Source organism: Nylanderia fulva, unplaced genomic scaffold, assembly GCF_048542155.1.
Source record: "Nylanderia fulva isolate GAGA-0341 unplaced genomic scaffold, ASM4854215v1 Scaffold203, whole genome shotgun sequence".
NCBI classification, from domain to species: Eukaryota; Metazoa; Arthropoda; class Insecta; order Hymenoptera; family Formicidae; genus Nylanderia; species Nylanderia fulva.
In genome coordinates this window covers 106,453-123,030 of record NW_028190268.1, presented here as the reverse complement: position 1 = coordinate 123,030, position 16,578 = coordinate 106,453, and the positions used below count along the sequence as shown (strand labels likewise).

The 16,578-nt window shown below is 43.5% G+C and overlaps 2 protein-coding genes across 2 annotated transcripts; both read right to left on the bottom strand.

Annotated features, from left to right (window-relative positions):
• Nucleotides 1-10,116: 10,116 nt before the first annotated feature.
• LOC146723358 (uncharacterized) lies at nt 10,117-10,968 on the bottom strand. Its single transcript, XM_085482442.1, has one exon. It carries the CDS (start codon nt 10,966-10,968, stop codon nt 10,117-10,119), a length of 852 nt encoding a protein of 283 aa, XP_085338568.1.
• Nucleotides 10,969-10,990: 22 nt separating this feature from the next.
• LOC114938529 (uncharacterized) lies at nt 10,991-15,231 on the bottom strand. The gene is made up of 4 exons (XM_085482441.1): nt 14,513-15,231; nt 14,030-14,314; nt 12,308-13,827; nt 10,991-11,937 (listed from the first exon to the last, which is right to left on the bottom strand). Exons 1-4 carry the CDS (start codon nt 15,229-15,231, stop codon nt 10,991-10,993), a joined length of 3,471 nt encoding a protein of 1,156 aa, XP_085338567.1.
• Nucleotides 15,232-16,578: the final 1,347 nt, after the last annotated feature.

The window sequence follows — 16,578 nt, the reverse complement described above, 5'->3', positions numbered from 1 at the left end:
AAAGGCAAAAGGCGTCAAAAGTAACGTTGTAGCGCGTAGTATAACATTCGACGATTATACGCGCTGTCTTAATGAAGAAATTGAAATAACGCGTCAGCAGTCAAGTATAAGATCGAAATTGCATAAAGTGTATACTGTTACGTCCCAGGAGCGATGGGCGGCGAATTTACCCACGTAATCTCGAAGACCACGAGTGGTGAGAAATTTTTGACAAGAGGCTAAACCCGAAATTCCCGAATTATAATGAAAGTCGGTTCCGGATCGTTATGAGGGGCTTCCTCGCGACGGGAGAGATATGAGAGGAAGCCGCTCAAGGTTCTAGGGCAGACCCCGCAGATTGCGTCGCGCACAGCGACAGTTCCTACTAGGATTCGGAGGCAGAAGGCACACTTCTCGTGACGCGAATCGTCTCCCAGAGTGACATAATGACGTACGACGCACTCGTGTAGGCTCTGTTGCGGGGGTCTCAAATTAGTAAAACAGTGATCGCAAATGATTGTGCGCGTGGTGAGATGTCTATGAAATATGGCTATAGTACAACGTGCGGATGCTACCCATTCGGTATAGGACAGGGATAGGGGGCCAGGACCCGAGTTATTAGAGCTAGGGGTTTGGGGACACATTATCTCAACATTGCACAGTGATTCACGTAACTATTGGCAATGAACTCGCGGGGCATCATGCGCGGATCGTGGAGCAAAGGTAGTGGCAGTCGAGGAGGGCCACGTGTTCGTGGCATCCCAGGTGGCGGCAGGGTGAGTTCCGAATATCTGTAGGCTTTCACTACCGGGGGTAATGATAAAATAATTTACGAACGCACTTTGTTCTGCGAGGTTATGGTCGCTTACATATCCGGACAGAAGTCGTAATAGCGAGGGTTAGCGAACACCCATATACCGTTCCTACTCGGGGGTAGGAATAGAATGGTTTACGGACGCCCGCGAGATAGGGATATTTGAGATAGCGATGGTGGGGGTTTATGAACGCATGCTAGTGAAACACGAGGCGGCTATGATACGAGGTTACGGTAGTCATGTACACGCAACGTGTGGGCACTTCCAACTGCGTTATGTACGATGGTTACAAGGTGAGATTCCGATACCGGGTGCGTGGTCAGGATAATCGTATAAATACGGTGGCGGCGTGATTGTCGACCACGTGTTCGGAGACACGTAAATATGGCGGCGGCGTGGGCTGACGATCACGTGTTCGAAGAGACGCGTGGGTATGGCGACGGCGTTATGCGCCAGCTATGTGCTCGAGGAGACGCGTGGATATGGCGGCGGCATGGGTTGACGACCACGTGTTCGAAGAGACGCGTGGATATGGCGACGGCGTTATGCGCAACCCATGTGCTCGAGGAGACATGCAAATATGGCGACGGCGTGGGTCGACGACCACGTGTTCGGAGAGACGCGTGGATATGGCGACGGCGTTATGCGCCAACCATGTGCTCGGGGAGACGCGCAAATATGGCGGCGGCGTGGGTTGACGACCACGTGTTCGGAGAGACGCGTGGATACGGCGACGGCGTTATGCGCAACCCATGTGCTCGAGGAGACATGCAAATATGGCGACGGCGTGGGTTGACGACCACGTGTTCGGGAAAACGCGTGAATATGGCGACGGCGTTATGCGCCAGCCATGTGCTCGAGGAGACGCGCGAATATGGCGACGGCGTGGGTTGACGACCACGTGTTCGGAGACGCGTATCGATATAGCAAATCACTTACCGTGATTGCGCGTCGTCTCTGTTAATATCCTTGTCTGACGGCTCTGCTAATCTTGTCGTCGCGTGGGCGGATGCGCTGTTCTGTGGGCACGTGCTCGAGGCTCCTCGTGCTAACTTCCACATCGGCGGGGCGAGTCGTCCGCAAGGAAAAGGGGACCCTCGTGTGAGGACGGATCGTTGAATAAACACAACCACTTCGCGATTCGACTATACTTCTAACAATTTATTTTACCCTTAATACAAAGACAATAAAAGCGTGAGGCGGCGATTATAACTAACGAACTTATACTTTTAGAAGTCGCTCAGTTACAATTCGTTGATTTTCTAGTTGGGATGTTAGACATTCAATCGGATTTAGCACGCGTCGAAACGGCGTCACCTAGATCGGGACGGAGCTACGCGGGAATCTGTGTTCACTCATTGACGCCGGAACTGGAAGTGGCGGCTTCGCCTTCCGCTCGTGTCTCTAGCCTTTGGTCATGGGGTTGCACCTAGATGGTGGATGCGGTTTCCTTCTGTGCTCGCCGTCGCGCCGCCCGGTGGCGTCGTCCGCTAGTGTCGGCCATTTTGGATTGCGTCTAGTTTATGGTGTGTACCTATTTCTCTAGGCAACACGCCGGGATCGGACTTATACTATGGCGCGCGACCAACACGCCGGGGTCGGACTTATACTATGACGCGCAAGCAAGACGCCGGGATCGGCGGAAAAAAATAGAGGTAGGAGAGGGGTTGGTTGTAACAATACCATCAGCGAGACGAAAATTGCTCTATGTCTCTACGACGACAAGCGGTATGTCGTACCTGATTCGACCGACACCTTGCCATGGGGACATTATCGAATACCGTTGTAAATAAATTATATTTAATATCAGGAGACGCGGTAGTGTCTCCGGCCATGTTCAAACCCTAAAAGACCTTAAAAGACACTACAAGTCTCCTTATCCTGCACCATCAAAGTCCATTTTTGGGGGGTGTAGAACTACTAAAATATAAAAAATTTTGAATTGCACGTAATATAACCTGAAAGGCGGCATCGCCACGAGTAATTTGAGCCAAGAAAAAATAAAATCGGTCAAGCCGTTCTGGAGATACAAGCGGTCAAAAAGTGACGTTTTTCATGAAAAATGAAGTAACGTCTTCTTCTTCTTCTTCTTCTTCTTCTTCTTCTTCTTCTTCTTCTTCTTCTCTGTCCGCGTATAAATCTCTTCTCACCTTTCACTCACACCTCCCTCAACTTCCACCCACCCCTTTCCCTCCCACATCCCGCCCCCACCCCCATCTTCACCCCACCCCCACTCCCACCCCTCTTTCGCCTTTTTCACCCTCTTTCGTCCTCTCTCACCCTCTTTCGTCCTCTCTCACCCTCTTTCACCCTCTTTCGCCCTCTCTCACCCTCTTTCGTCCTCTTTCACTCTCTTTCATTCTCTCTCATCCTCTTTCACCCTCTTTCATTCCCTCTCACCCCCTTCGTCCTCTTTCACCCTCTTTCGTCCTCTTTCACCCTCGTTCACCCTCTTTCGTCCTACCTCACCCTCTTTCGTCCTCTTTCGTCCTCTTTCACCCTCTTTCATTTTTCTCACCTTCTTTCGTCCTCTCCTCACCCTCTTTTATTCTCTCTCACCCTCTTTCACCCTGTTTCGTCTTCTTTCACCCTCTTTCATTCCCTCTCACCCTCTTTCGTCCTCTTTCACCCTCTTTCGTCCTCTTTCACTCTCTTTCGTCCTCTCTCACCCTCTTTTATTCTTTCTCACCCTATTTTACCCTCTTTCGTCCTCTTTCACCTTTTTTCACTCTCTTTCGTCCTCTCTCACCCTCTTTCATTCTTTCTCACCCTCTTTCGCCCTCTCTCATCCTCTTTCGACCTCTTTCACACTCTTTCGTCCTCTCTCACCCTCTTTCGTCCTCTTTCACCCTCTTTCGTTCTCTCTCACCCTCTTTTGACCTCTTTCGTCCTCGTTCACCCTCTTTCGTCCTCTCTCACCCTCTCTCACTTCTTTCACCCTCGTACGTCCTTTCTCACCCTCTTTCGTTCTCTTTCACCCTCTTTCGCCTATCTCGTCTTCTCTTACCCTCATTCGTCCTCTCTCACCCTATTTCCAAAAAATCATAAAAATGAAAAGGTCAAGCCATATTCAAAAGAAGGTCCTCAAAAATTTAAACCTAGTCTGTACAATGAAAAATAATTACTCGTAATTCCAGAGTCCCAATTTGCTAATATCGAATAATGTATTTGTTTCAAGTAATGGCAGTAGAATCAATTACATACCTACGTATATGCAGTTTTTGCTGTTAATTGTACTCGAACGAAAAAAATAATTAAATGATTTAAATATAGCACATTTTAAATCAAGAAACTTATATAATCGAACTCTGTTTAGGAAAAGGTAGAACATTTCATTTGCCTCTGCCTTTACAAGAAACATTGGATAAGGTATGTCCTCCGGAAGATCCTATAAATTTGAATTACCAGTTGCACATTCTCGTACGAGGTATACCCAAGAAATCTAAAGTGGTTTGGGAAAATTTGGTAGATATTAATAAAATGTATAAGGCTTTACAATGGTTGAAAGAAAATAATCCTCATTACTCAAAAATTCGTCTTCCAGCGTCATCTGATGATCTATTAAAGGATAAGTTGCAGGAAACAGAATATAGGATTGTCGATGAGGAAAGCGACAATGACGAAATAAATGAGGTGGTTGAGGAATTACCAGCATTGAATTTGTACAATGTACAGCAAAACAAAAATAATAATGATCAAACCGTTTTAAAACGTACGGCTTTTCTCACACAAATCACTGAACATTCGGATATTAACGATCAGTATACAATATACCCAATACACGCGAAAAGAATCGATAACGAATCTGCATTGAAGCTTTATCAAATGGTGAAAATTGAAGATTTTCCAATGGATAATCGTTATAAATATCTGGATGTCATGTGTTTCCCTGATTTATATCCTGATGGTGTCAATGGACAACGAGAAGATAGAAACTTTGCATTGCCGGAATATTTATTTATTAGAACACGATTGATGTCGAAACATAGTAGATTCAGGTTGAATCTGCAGTATCTGTTCTTCCTTCTCAATGATGCTAACTACCGACAGTTGAAAAGTGGTATCTATTATACGATGATGGTTACTAACCCACGAGAGAGATACACTGCTGGTAGATACTTGAACGAATTGAAAGGTTACCAATTAGAATCGAATTTAATGAGTATTTTCGCAAAATTGAGAAATACGGATCAATTTTGGCGACAACCGTCCAATAATGTAAAATGCATGACTTTGCATTACGGTCCAGCAACGTGGTTTTTGACTTTGAGTCCTAGTGAATGGAAATGGTCCGATTTGGGTGAATATTTACGAGATATGAATCCCGATAAAGAGAAGTTAGGCATCAACGAACTAATCGCATACGATCCTGTAAGTACTTCTAGATTCATGTGCATAAAATTCAAAGCCATGATTGATTTTATTTGATCGTCCGATAATCCAATAGGAAAGGTTATTCATTACTTCTGGCGACTGGAATATCAACGTAGAAGTATCCAGCACATGCATTGTATGATTTGGATAAAAGATGCTCCAGTATTAGGAAAATCGCCGGATGAAGAAGTTGCTACGTTTATTCAAAAATACGTAACGTGTGAAATTCCAGATGAAAATGTTTCGCCAACGTTGTACGATACGGTAATAAGTGATCAGAATTATAAACATAACTCATATTGCATGCGTACGAAAAAAACGGAAACTAATATATACAGAAAGTGTCGGTTCGATTTTCCTCGGCCAGTTACTGAGAATTTCGTTTTAAGAGACGTTATCACTTCGATAGTCGGTAGAAAAAATTTACGCAGTAAGAGCAGATTGTACGATCTTCCTCGCAAGGAGTCGGAAAGGTTTATAAATGATTATAATCCGTCTATCAAATTAGCCTGGGAGGGAAATATGGACATACAATTTATTAGAGAAAAATCAGAGTTTTTAAACTCATATTTAACAAAATACACGACAAAGTCGGAAAAATGCAATACAGACTTTGAAGTGATAGATTCGAATAAGTCCTTGGCATCGAAACTGTGGAATTTTGCAATGCGTTCATTAAATAACAGAGAATGCGGTGCTTTAGAAGCTGCGGATACACTATTAGGGAATCCTTTGTACGGTACGGATAATGATACCATGGTCAAATGGATCGATGTTAATGAGGTGAGAAATAGAAAACTTAAAACATTTAATGAAATTTAAGCTTTTGATGAAAATTCTACGAATATTTACTGTTCGTCACTCATCGATGATTACTATCCAAATAGACCTCAGGAATTACAATCATTGAATTTGTACGATTTTGCCAGATTCTGGGAAATTACGAAACAGATGTCAAATAATGACGAAGTCAAGTGTTACAAACTGGCATCGGGTTTATTTTTAAAAAAACGAAAAAAGGGTTATTTAATTAACCATTATCGATTCAATGTAAAAACTGAGCCCGAAAAATACTTTTACTCGCTGCTTCTTCTGTTCAAACCATGGAGAGATTTGAGTGAACTCAAAGGTACATTCGAGACTTACACGGATGCCTTTAAGAATTCAGAGTCTGTTTTAACGAAGGTAATGAAATATCACGAAAGGCTCGAAGAAATACGGAAAGCTTTTGAGAACGTTGCTGAATTAATCGAGAAGCGCAAAAATGATCTGAAAACAGCAGACAGAGACAAATCCGATGACGATGAACTGGATTGTAATCCGATAGAAGCTGACGACGCGATGAAAGATCTGGAAGATTTTGGTGAGATTGACGACCCGATTGATTTATCGCAAATGATGTCGCAATTGAACGAAGACCAGAAAAGAGTCTTTGATGGAGTATGCCAAGTTTTACAAGATAAGAATCAGATTCTGCGACTGTACGTAAGTGGCAAGGGTGGTACAGGGAAAAGTTTTCTAATTGAAACGATTAAACATTGGATCAGAATAAATTTGGAAAAAACGACTGCCATATCTGCTCCCACGGGTATCGCAGCATTCAATGTCGATGGCTTGACAATCCATAGAATGTTTCAACTACCCGTTAGTCATGAATCTACACCAAAATATACGCAATTGTCAGACATGGTCTTGAAAACTTTGAGAGACAAATTAAAGAATGTCGAATTATTTATAATCGAAGGAATTACATGTAACAATGCAATGATGGATTTAGGAACGACTGTATTCAGTGATGGTCAAGCCTATGTAGGTTTGTCACGAGTAAGTAAATTGGAAGGCCTACATTTGATAAATTTCAATCCAGCATCAGTTAAAGCAAACTCGAGAGCCATTGTAGAATATAATCGACTGAGATCTATATTCAAATCTGAACTGCCACAAATCAATCCGTCCGAGAAAAAGGTTGTGAAAATGTACGATCGTCGATGGGATATCCCTAATATCATTGATGATATGCAGAATTATGATTGTGAGGAACCAGAAAGTATAGTTACGTGAAAAATATATGGCCTTTGCAATAACGATGCTGTTTCGTGTTACGCTAATGTAATATTACAATGTGCGTTTCATTGCGTACGTATTAGGCAACAAATACTGAAAAATAAAGCATCGAATGCATTGATTGATGCTATCTGCGCGTATGGTGAACGTAAATATTGCAACATTCAAGCGGTTAGAAGATCTGTCGGAAAACGCTTCGAAGAACGAACACAACAAGATGTTTCGGAATTTTTTACGGCTCTAATGCCGACGTATTCCGACATCAATGATGTATTAAAACTCAAATTAAAGCACGTAACATGTTGCTCGAATGTCAAATGTAATTACAATATAACTAAGCTGGAAAGCAGTAGTTTGTTAATATTACCTATACATTCGACATTAAAAAGGAAAAAAGACTCTACAAAGTTTGATTAATGTAGAATTTTCTAAATGGGAAACGATAAACGGCAATTGTAACGAATGTAAGGGCACCGTGTTGAAAAAGAAAACCGTAATCGAATCAACTTTATCCGTCGTAGTAATACAGCTCAATTTATATACTTTTGTAAACGGTGCTTCTAAAAAAATTATCAACAATCGGATTAACCCCGTGCCGACGAGTAATATCACGATTAATGAAAAAAAGTACAAGCTAATAAGCGCTATATTTCACGAAGGTGAAGAAATAAATCGTGGTCACTACACGTGTATGTTGAGAGCTGACACAAAATCGGAATGGTATTACTCTAATGATATGGAAGTGTTCAAGAAAAAATGGCCCAAAGGAGCACAAGGGGCATACATATTGTTCTTAGAACAGATTAAATAATGGCGCTGTATAAAGGCTGCCGTAAACGCTACATTAAAACATCAACTGTTATAGCGCTGTATAAAAGTTGCCGTAAGCGCCAAAATAAAATATCGGCTGCTCTGGCGCTTTATAAAAACTGCTGTAAGCGCTGCATTAAAACGACTGCAATAAGTTTCTAATTTGACCTAGGCTTCATGACATTTCAAAAAGTATTATCCAGAAAAAAATTATCAGACAGAAATATGTATGTCGTGTTAAAATCGGAGAGACGAAGAAAAATATATGGTTGCGTTCTCACGAGAATGGGCGATGGAGGGGCCCATTCTTTATTTTCAATATTCATACAAGAATATAAATTCATTCTGTTGCAATTGAAATAAATGTGCAATGTATCGTTAAAAGTTATTACAATTATACAAACATTTACATATATGATTAAATAAAATATATATGTATACTATAATATAATTATATATTTTATATATGTACATATATACCATATATTTCAATTATTTTGAACTGTATTGCATAAATTGTTACTTATACAAAGTTATGTGATAAGAATCGAAAATACATATATTTGTGATACTTGAATTACTAGAAAGCTGCTCTATATATCTGCACTTTAAAAAGTAAGTGATATCCTAAAAAAATCATAAAAATGAAAAGGTTAGGCCATGTTCAAAAGAAGGTACTCAAAAATTTAAACGATCTAATAATAAATTATCACGACAGGTAACTGATATGTTATTCAAGGTGCCAGTTCAAAGTGAACATACGTAAAGTGTATATTATCTAAATTTAGTAATAATATATTACCATGAAAAGTAACTGTGATATTTTATTCAAGGTGCAAGTTCACATTGAATATACATACATATAAGTAAAACTGATTACAGTTTGATTCTAGAAAATAAGTGCGATATGTTATTCTTAGTGCACAAAATATAATAGTCGTTTATAGAGATTTGATTTGAAATTCATACTAGCCCGTACAATGAAAAATAATTGCTCGTAATTCCAGAGTACCAATTTGTTAATGACTCAGAAAAATAACATGGCGGCGTGCCAAATCTTTCTTTATCCTGATTCGTCAAGTGCTCGCGAAAACGGCAACTGGCGCAGTGTTGCATGCTCTCTCAATCGGGAATGGTTTCAATTTCACAAAATCAAGGGTAGAAATATCGCAAAAGCGTAGATCATTTCTCGCCATGAAGTACTCGTAACAAATGAAGCAATGTCGACGAATCCTTTGACCCAAGAGGAATCCTATTGTACGAGAAATGATGTGATCTCGTATGCGTGATGCGAGTATTTTGATGTCCGTAATGCCCGTAATTGTATCGTCTCGCCAAACTGTGATGTGACGGGGAAATCCACGTAACATATGCAATCAAATTTAATTCTCAAGATCGAGATTTATTGTTACGGTGCCGAGTAGATCGATGTACAATGTTCGTGCGTTCGCTCGCCTGTTGTTGTGAATGTCTTGTTTGTTATTCGCGCGACGGTTGGAAACGAAGTGATTTCACGGACACATCGATGGAGATCATCGAGGCTCATTTCCCCACTCGTCCGTGTTTTCGGAATACGCCGAATTTCGCCGAGATAAGACGAGAAGGAAAACAGTGACATCACAGCGATCGGTGTCTGGCGTCAATCATATAGGTCGTATATCGAACATCCCGCCCCCCTTGAAGGGCATGCCTTCAACACGTGAATTATTATTCGCAATCCAATTAGATACATGTGATATCCTAAATTGAAATATAAATAAAAAGTAAATATAGTAACATAAATAGAACTTGAAAATGACATTATCGCACATCGCAATTTACAATAAAAAAAAATTGTCTCGTCAAATTGTCCCAATAAATTATTGCCTTCATTAGCTCGCGACCAATCTACTCGAGGTCAAAATTGATCAAATAAATCATAATTAAAATTTTACAATGTTTAACACGCGTTTTAATCGGCAGGTGCCTCGTCTATCGGAAGGATAGCTAGCTTCGTTAGCGGCCTTGTTAATTGACCCTTTGCGGTCCTTAATGTGGCCGTCCTTGCAATACCGTCAGGGCCCGGATGAAGTTGTTACACCCTGCCTATTAACCACTGCAGCGGCCCCAAGCCTGGTTGCTGCACCATGGCGAGCTGACCGATTTTCAATTGCTGGCCCCTGCTAGCCCTCCATTTTTGTCGCTCGATTAGAGTATGTAAATATTCGGCGCTCCAACGTTTCCAAAAGTGTTGCCGAAGCTGTTCTACGCGTTGCCATCGCAATAGTCGGCCCGGATTCTCCTTCGTAAGATCTGCAACTGGGAAACTGTTTAGCGCTGCACCAATCAAGAAATGTCCCGGCGTAATACAATGCAGATCGTTTGGATCTTTGCTTAACGGGGTCAACGGTCGCGAATTTAAAATCGCTCCTATCTCGCATAACACGGTTTGCATCTCTTCATATGTGAGATTCGCGTTATCTACTATTCGGTTAATATGAAATTTCGCCGACTTCACGGCCGCCTCCCACAGGCCCCCGACATGTGGAGCGTGGGGCGGTATGAAATGCCAATGGATTTCATTATCTCGCATAAAACGCCGTATCGCAAACTGCGTGTTGTCGTCGTTGATCAAGTCATACAGCTCCTTTATTTGTTTGCGCGCGCCGACAAACGTAGTGCCGTTATCTGAATATACACATGCCGGCTTGCCTCTACGCGATATAAAACGTTTAAAGGCGCCAAGGAACGCTTCCGATGTTAAATCGGTTACAATTTCGAGATGTACGGCCCTGGTCGAGAAACAAACGAACACCAACATATACGCCTTGTGTAATTTGGCATTACGTCTCTTGCCCTCTTTCAAGAGTATGGGTCCGGCATAATCTACGCCACTATGCGTGAACGGTCTCGAAGCCGTCACGCGTTGCGCGGGCAAATCTGCCATTAATGCTTGCGATACAGCCGGCTTACACTTGAAGCAGGTTACGCAATTGTGAATTGTTTTTCGGACAGCCGAACGCGCCGCCAGAGGCCAAAATCGTCGACGCACCGCATGCATTGTGGCCTGTAGGCCTGAATGCAAATTTTTTACATGCTCTCGCTGTATGATTAAGGTTGTCAATCGGTGACTCTTCGGCAATAGCATGGGATGTCGCGCGTCGTATGGCAATGCTGCATTGCTTATTCGGCCCCCCCACTCTAATGATCTCGTGTTCATCCATAAACGGAGTCAATGAGAGAATCCGACTTCCGCCGTCAACGTTCCGACCCTCGGTCAACTGTTTATGTTCTCTTGAAAAGGCATGTCTCTGTACGCACCTCACCGCGACTCGCAGAGCTACTGTTATTTCGTGATGCGAAATAAACGTTGTCTGATATTTGATCGTACGCGAACGCGCTACTCTCAGGCAGTAAGCGATGATTCGCAATGCCCTGTCTAAATTGAAATGTTTGTCCAACAAATTTAGTACGATCGATTGTTGTATGGATATCACCGCTGCGGTTACCCTTTTTTGTTCCGGTAACTCGCCCGACAAGTCGACACACAATTTGACCGGCCAATGTTCCTCAGTTAACTGCAGGAATGCAGGTCCGTTCCACCAAATTGTCGATTGCATTAAGCCCGCCAGGTCGACGCCGCGCGATAATATATCCGCGGGATTGTGAGCGGACGGCACGTGCCGCCAACTCGATCTCCTGGTAAGGCGCTGAATTTCGCCGACGCGATTGGCCACGAAAGCGTTCCATTTACGCGACGGCGACGATATCCATTGTATAGTAATTGTGGAATCCGTCCATAAAATTATCTCTGATTTCGATAAATCAACCGATGCGCGAATCTTCTCGATTAAATGTGATAGCAATAACGCGGCATTCAATTCTAGCCGCGGTAACGAAACTGCTCTAATTGGTGCTATTCGTGATTTGGAAATTAAAAGTTCCACCCGGTATCCGTCGGAATCGCGCGTTCTTATGTATACGCACGCGCCGTACGCACGCTCGCTCGCGTCACAAAAGCCGTGTACCTGTGATTTGCGCGCGTCCGCCCGAAATCCGACAAAACGCGGCACACGTAATTCGCGAAGGCGCGTCAATTGTTGTTTTACGTTCCGCCATCGCTGATGCAAATCTTGCGGCAACGATTCGTCCCACCCAACGCGAGCCTGCCACGTATCTTGCATGATCATTTTTGCCACAACTGTCAGTGGCATATATAATAATAATAAACCCAAAGGATCGAAGACTCGCGATTTCCGACAAGATCGTCCGCTTCGTTATGCTACCCGTCGGTGCGCCGCAATTGTATCCGAAGCGAAATCCGTCGCTGGACGGATCCCATGCGACTTCCAATATTTTCGAGCTCGCTTCATCGCCTAATGACACCTCCGCACTCGTGTCACTAATGCCCTGTAACAATTCTCGGCAATTCGATGACCATTTGCCGAGCTCAAACTGTCCGCACCTTAACAAGGCTATCACCTCGTCACGAATGCGCCCTGCTTCGGACAATGTATTGGCGCCCGCGAGTAAGTCATCTACATAAAAATCCCGAAGAACGCATTGTGCCCCCGCAGGATAATCGAGGGCATGTTTTTGTGCCAAATGTTGAAGGCATCTCGTCGCGAGAAATGGCGCCGAGCCCGTGCCGTAAGTAACGGTAAGCAACTCATAAGTACCGACTGGCGAATTCGAGTTCTCGCGCCACAATATTCGTTGCAGATGTAGCTGTGACTCATGAATAAGTATCTGTCGATACATTTTAACTATGTCTGCAGTAAAAACGTACGCGAACGTGCGAAAACGAGTGAGAATTGATATCAAATCCTGCTGAACCGTAGGACCTATCATCAAGGCGTCATTCAAAAAAATTCCCGACGTGGTTTTGCACGATGTGTCAAAAACCACACGTAACTTCGCATTCCGGCCGATCCCCTTAAACACCCCATGATGAGGCAGATAAACGGATTCCCTATCGACCGCATGTGCGGGTACGAGTCGCATGTGTCGCAAGGCTAAATACTCGCGCAAAAATTGAACATATGAAGTTCTCATACTTGAGTCACGATGAAGTCGCTTCTCAAGACCGAGGAATCGCTTCGTTGCTATTTCGCGCGAGTCTCCCAGCTTTTGCAAAATATCGTTTTTGATGGGCAGCGTCACGATGTATCTGCCCTTGTTATTGGTTGACACGTTGTTTTTGAAATGGGTTTCACATGCGCGCTCGTCCTTGGTGTAATGATTCGAATCGCCTAACTCCTCGATCCGCCAAAATCGTTCGATTTGTTCGTAAAGTTTTAAATTGCTAATTGATACGTGAAACGAGTGCAGCCCAGTCTCCGGTCGCGATGCACCAACGCGTGCGCGTCCGCCCACAATCCACCCCAAACGTGTTTTTTGAAGGATTAGATATCCGGAAGTCGCCTGAATCTGCTCCACGCACAACAATTGCCAAAATAGATCGGCGCCTATTAACAAGTCGACGTCAGACGACACGTTGAATCGCGGATCCGCCAACTCGACGCCGAAAGGCAGTTTGAATGTTTCACGTTTAATAGTGTTTAACGGAAGCTTGTCCTTTATGATTCGCTCCGCCACGATGCACTCGATCTCAGCCGCGAATGAATTGAATCGCGATTGCAGTTTGATGTCTACGTTTTCGTTTGAAATGGATGTGTCGTCGTATATGCCCGACACCGAGAAATTTACGGATTGCGGTTTTAAACCCAACAATTTTACATATTTGGTTGTCACGAAATTCACCTGTGACCCTGAATCTAACAGAGCACGGCATGTCTTGCGAGCACTGTTCGCATCGTATATGTAAACGATTGCCGTCGAGAGTAACACCTCCGTATCGCCTCGCTCGACCGCGCTATGAGTCGCGACGGCCGATCGCCCGTCCGCGACCGGTGACGAGTCGGTCGGCACCGACGGCGCGCCCCGCGTTATTTATCTCTCTCTCATTTTTGGATATATGCAATAACGTGTTATGTTTTAAATTGCACGTTCTGCAACTGCCAGAAGGGCATTTGGTTGCTATGTGATTCTGGCTGCGCAAGCAGTTGAGGCACATTCTTTTGCTACGCATTTCCGCGATTCGCTGGCTGATCGGCAGTTTCAGGAATTCCTTACAAAAGTAAATTAAATGCTCGCCGGCGCAATAGTTGCACTTGCCCCTCTCGATAGTCGTGTGCAATGCTTGACGTCCAACGTTAGAACGCGATTGCGATCGAGAGTCGGAGCGAACGGACGAGATTGAACTCTTTCTCGCGGATTCCTCCAGAATCTGACTGCGATGCGAAAGAAAGGTAATTAGCTCCTTAAATGTGGGCAATTCAAAGCCCTGCAACGAAGCATGCCACTCACGCGACGTGATTGTGTCTAATTTAGACGTTATAATATGAATAAGCAAAGCATCCTATTTATCAGCATTACAATTTAATGCCGTTAACGCGCGAATATGTATCGATGCCCCGTCAGCTAATTGCCGAAGGTCGATCGCGTTTTCTTTTGTTATAACTGGCAATTCAAATATTGCCCGCACATGAGTTTGTAAAATCACGCGTTTGTTATCGTATCGCTCCTTTAAGAGGCTCCACGCAAGGTCATAATTGTTTCCAGAAATTTCTAAAGGTTTCATAATGTCAAGTGCCTTGTCCGTTAACGCTGCCCGTAAATATTGAAACCGTTGAACATCGCTCAACGACGTGTTATTTTGAATTATTGTTATAAAGGTATCTTGAAACGGGAACCAATCTTCGTATTTTCCCGAAAAAGTTGGCAAATTAATTTTTGGCAAGCGTACATGAGATATAGCCTCGATCTCGACTCTTGTTGAACTCTGCGTGGAACCTCTCCGCGCGCTCGATTGATTGTCGCATTGTAAAAGTCGGCGAAATTTCGCACATAATGCATAAAATGAATCCTCGAACTCGATTCTATCGTTTGCCTCCTCCGCGTCGATCATTTCAATTTGTGTTTGTATTTTACAATAATCTTCCCAGAACGATTCTAGACGGGCTTGACGGATTTCTACCTGCGCTCGGGTATTGTCGGTTAATGCGACTATATTGTTTAAAAAAGTCTCCATGCGCGTGCATGAGCCCTTAACAATTTCGCGTCGTCGTTTGTAATCGGCTAAATTGGATGATGCACGAAGCGTCTCTGCGCTGGACACGTCCGCCGCTGGGCTATGATCGAGAGGCATAATTTCAAAATCGCGTGATCCAAACTCGAATACGTTAACGATTGATTGGTGCAGATAAACAGACTCACCAGTCACGTCGTCACCTTACTTGCGTCAATGTGCCACGTTACTGCTCGGGATGCTGCTCCGAATCCGGAATCGTCCTCAGCGATCCGCGATTATGTATCGCAATGCAACCCGACGCCCGGCAGCATGCGCCTTATTCACTTCCTTCCTGGTCAAATTGTCTGCCTTGTAGACGAACGAACGTCCTCATGCCCGCTTTGCTTCGACCTTATCACTCGTCGCTTGTGTACATTGCTTCTCCAGAATAATACATCCGGCTCGAAGGACCAACTTTTGTACGAGAAATGATGTGATCTCGTATGCGTGATGCGAGTATTTTGATGTCCGTAATGCTCGTAATTGTATCGTCTCGCCAAATTGTGATGTGACGGGGAAATCCACGTAACATATGCAATCAAATTTAATTCTCAAGATCGAGATTTATTGTTACGGTGCCGAGTAGATCGATGTACAATGTTCGTGCGTTCGCTCGCCTGTTGTTGTGAATGTCTTGTTTGTTATTCGCGCGACGGTTGGAAACGAAGTGATTTCACGGACACATCGATGGAGATCATCGAGGCTCATTTCCCCACTCGTCCGTGTTTTCGGAATACGCCGAATTTCGCCGAGATAAGACGAGAAGGAAAACAGTGACATCACCGCGATCGGAGTCTGCCGTCAATCATATAGGTCGTGTATCGAACACCTATTACTTGCATATTCGAAGAATTCATTTCGTTAGGAACTTCCTGGCCCCTCATGTCGACATGGGGATTCGCATGTACTGCAACGTCTTTTCCTGTGCTGAAACGCCAAGTTCGGACAGGGGAGCGTTCAATTTAAAGATTCTCCAAGTTTAACTAATAAAATGGTAAAAATCGGTATCAGAAGAGTTAATTATTCGCACTTAGGGGCGTTCATTAACTCACGGTAAAGTTGGGCGCCAGGCGCATGTGAATGCGCCACGAGACTAATGTGACCGGTCCTTAAGTTAACTTCCCCAGATGTTATACAGAGTCGCGGGTCTAGAGGATTGTTGGGTCTATGGTTGAGAGAGAGGTATAGAGAGACATACACGTGGTGTTATAATTTGACAGATATATATATTTGACACTTAGGATTTACAATTTGACATCGGATACATACAATTGGATAATATAATTATGTAACAAACAGTAATATATAAACTAGCGGTAGGGAAACAAAAATATAATATAAAAATCTGCGAATATCGGTATTTCGGTATTGATCTACAAAATTTTTATTAATTATACAATATGAAACATCTTAGATAATTTCGCG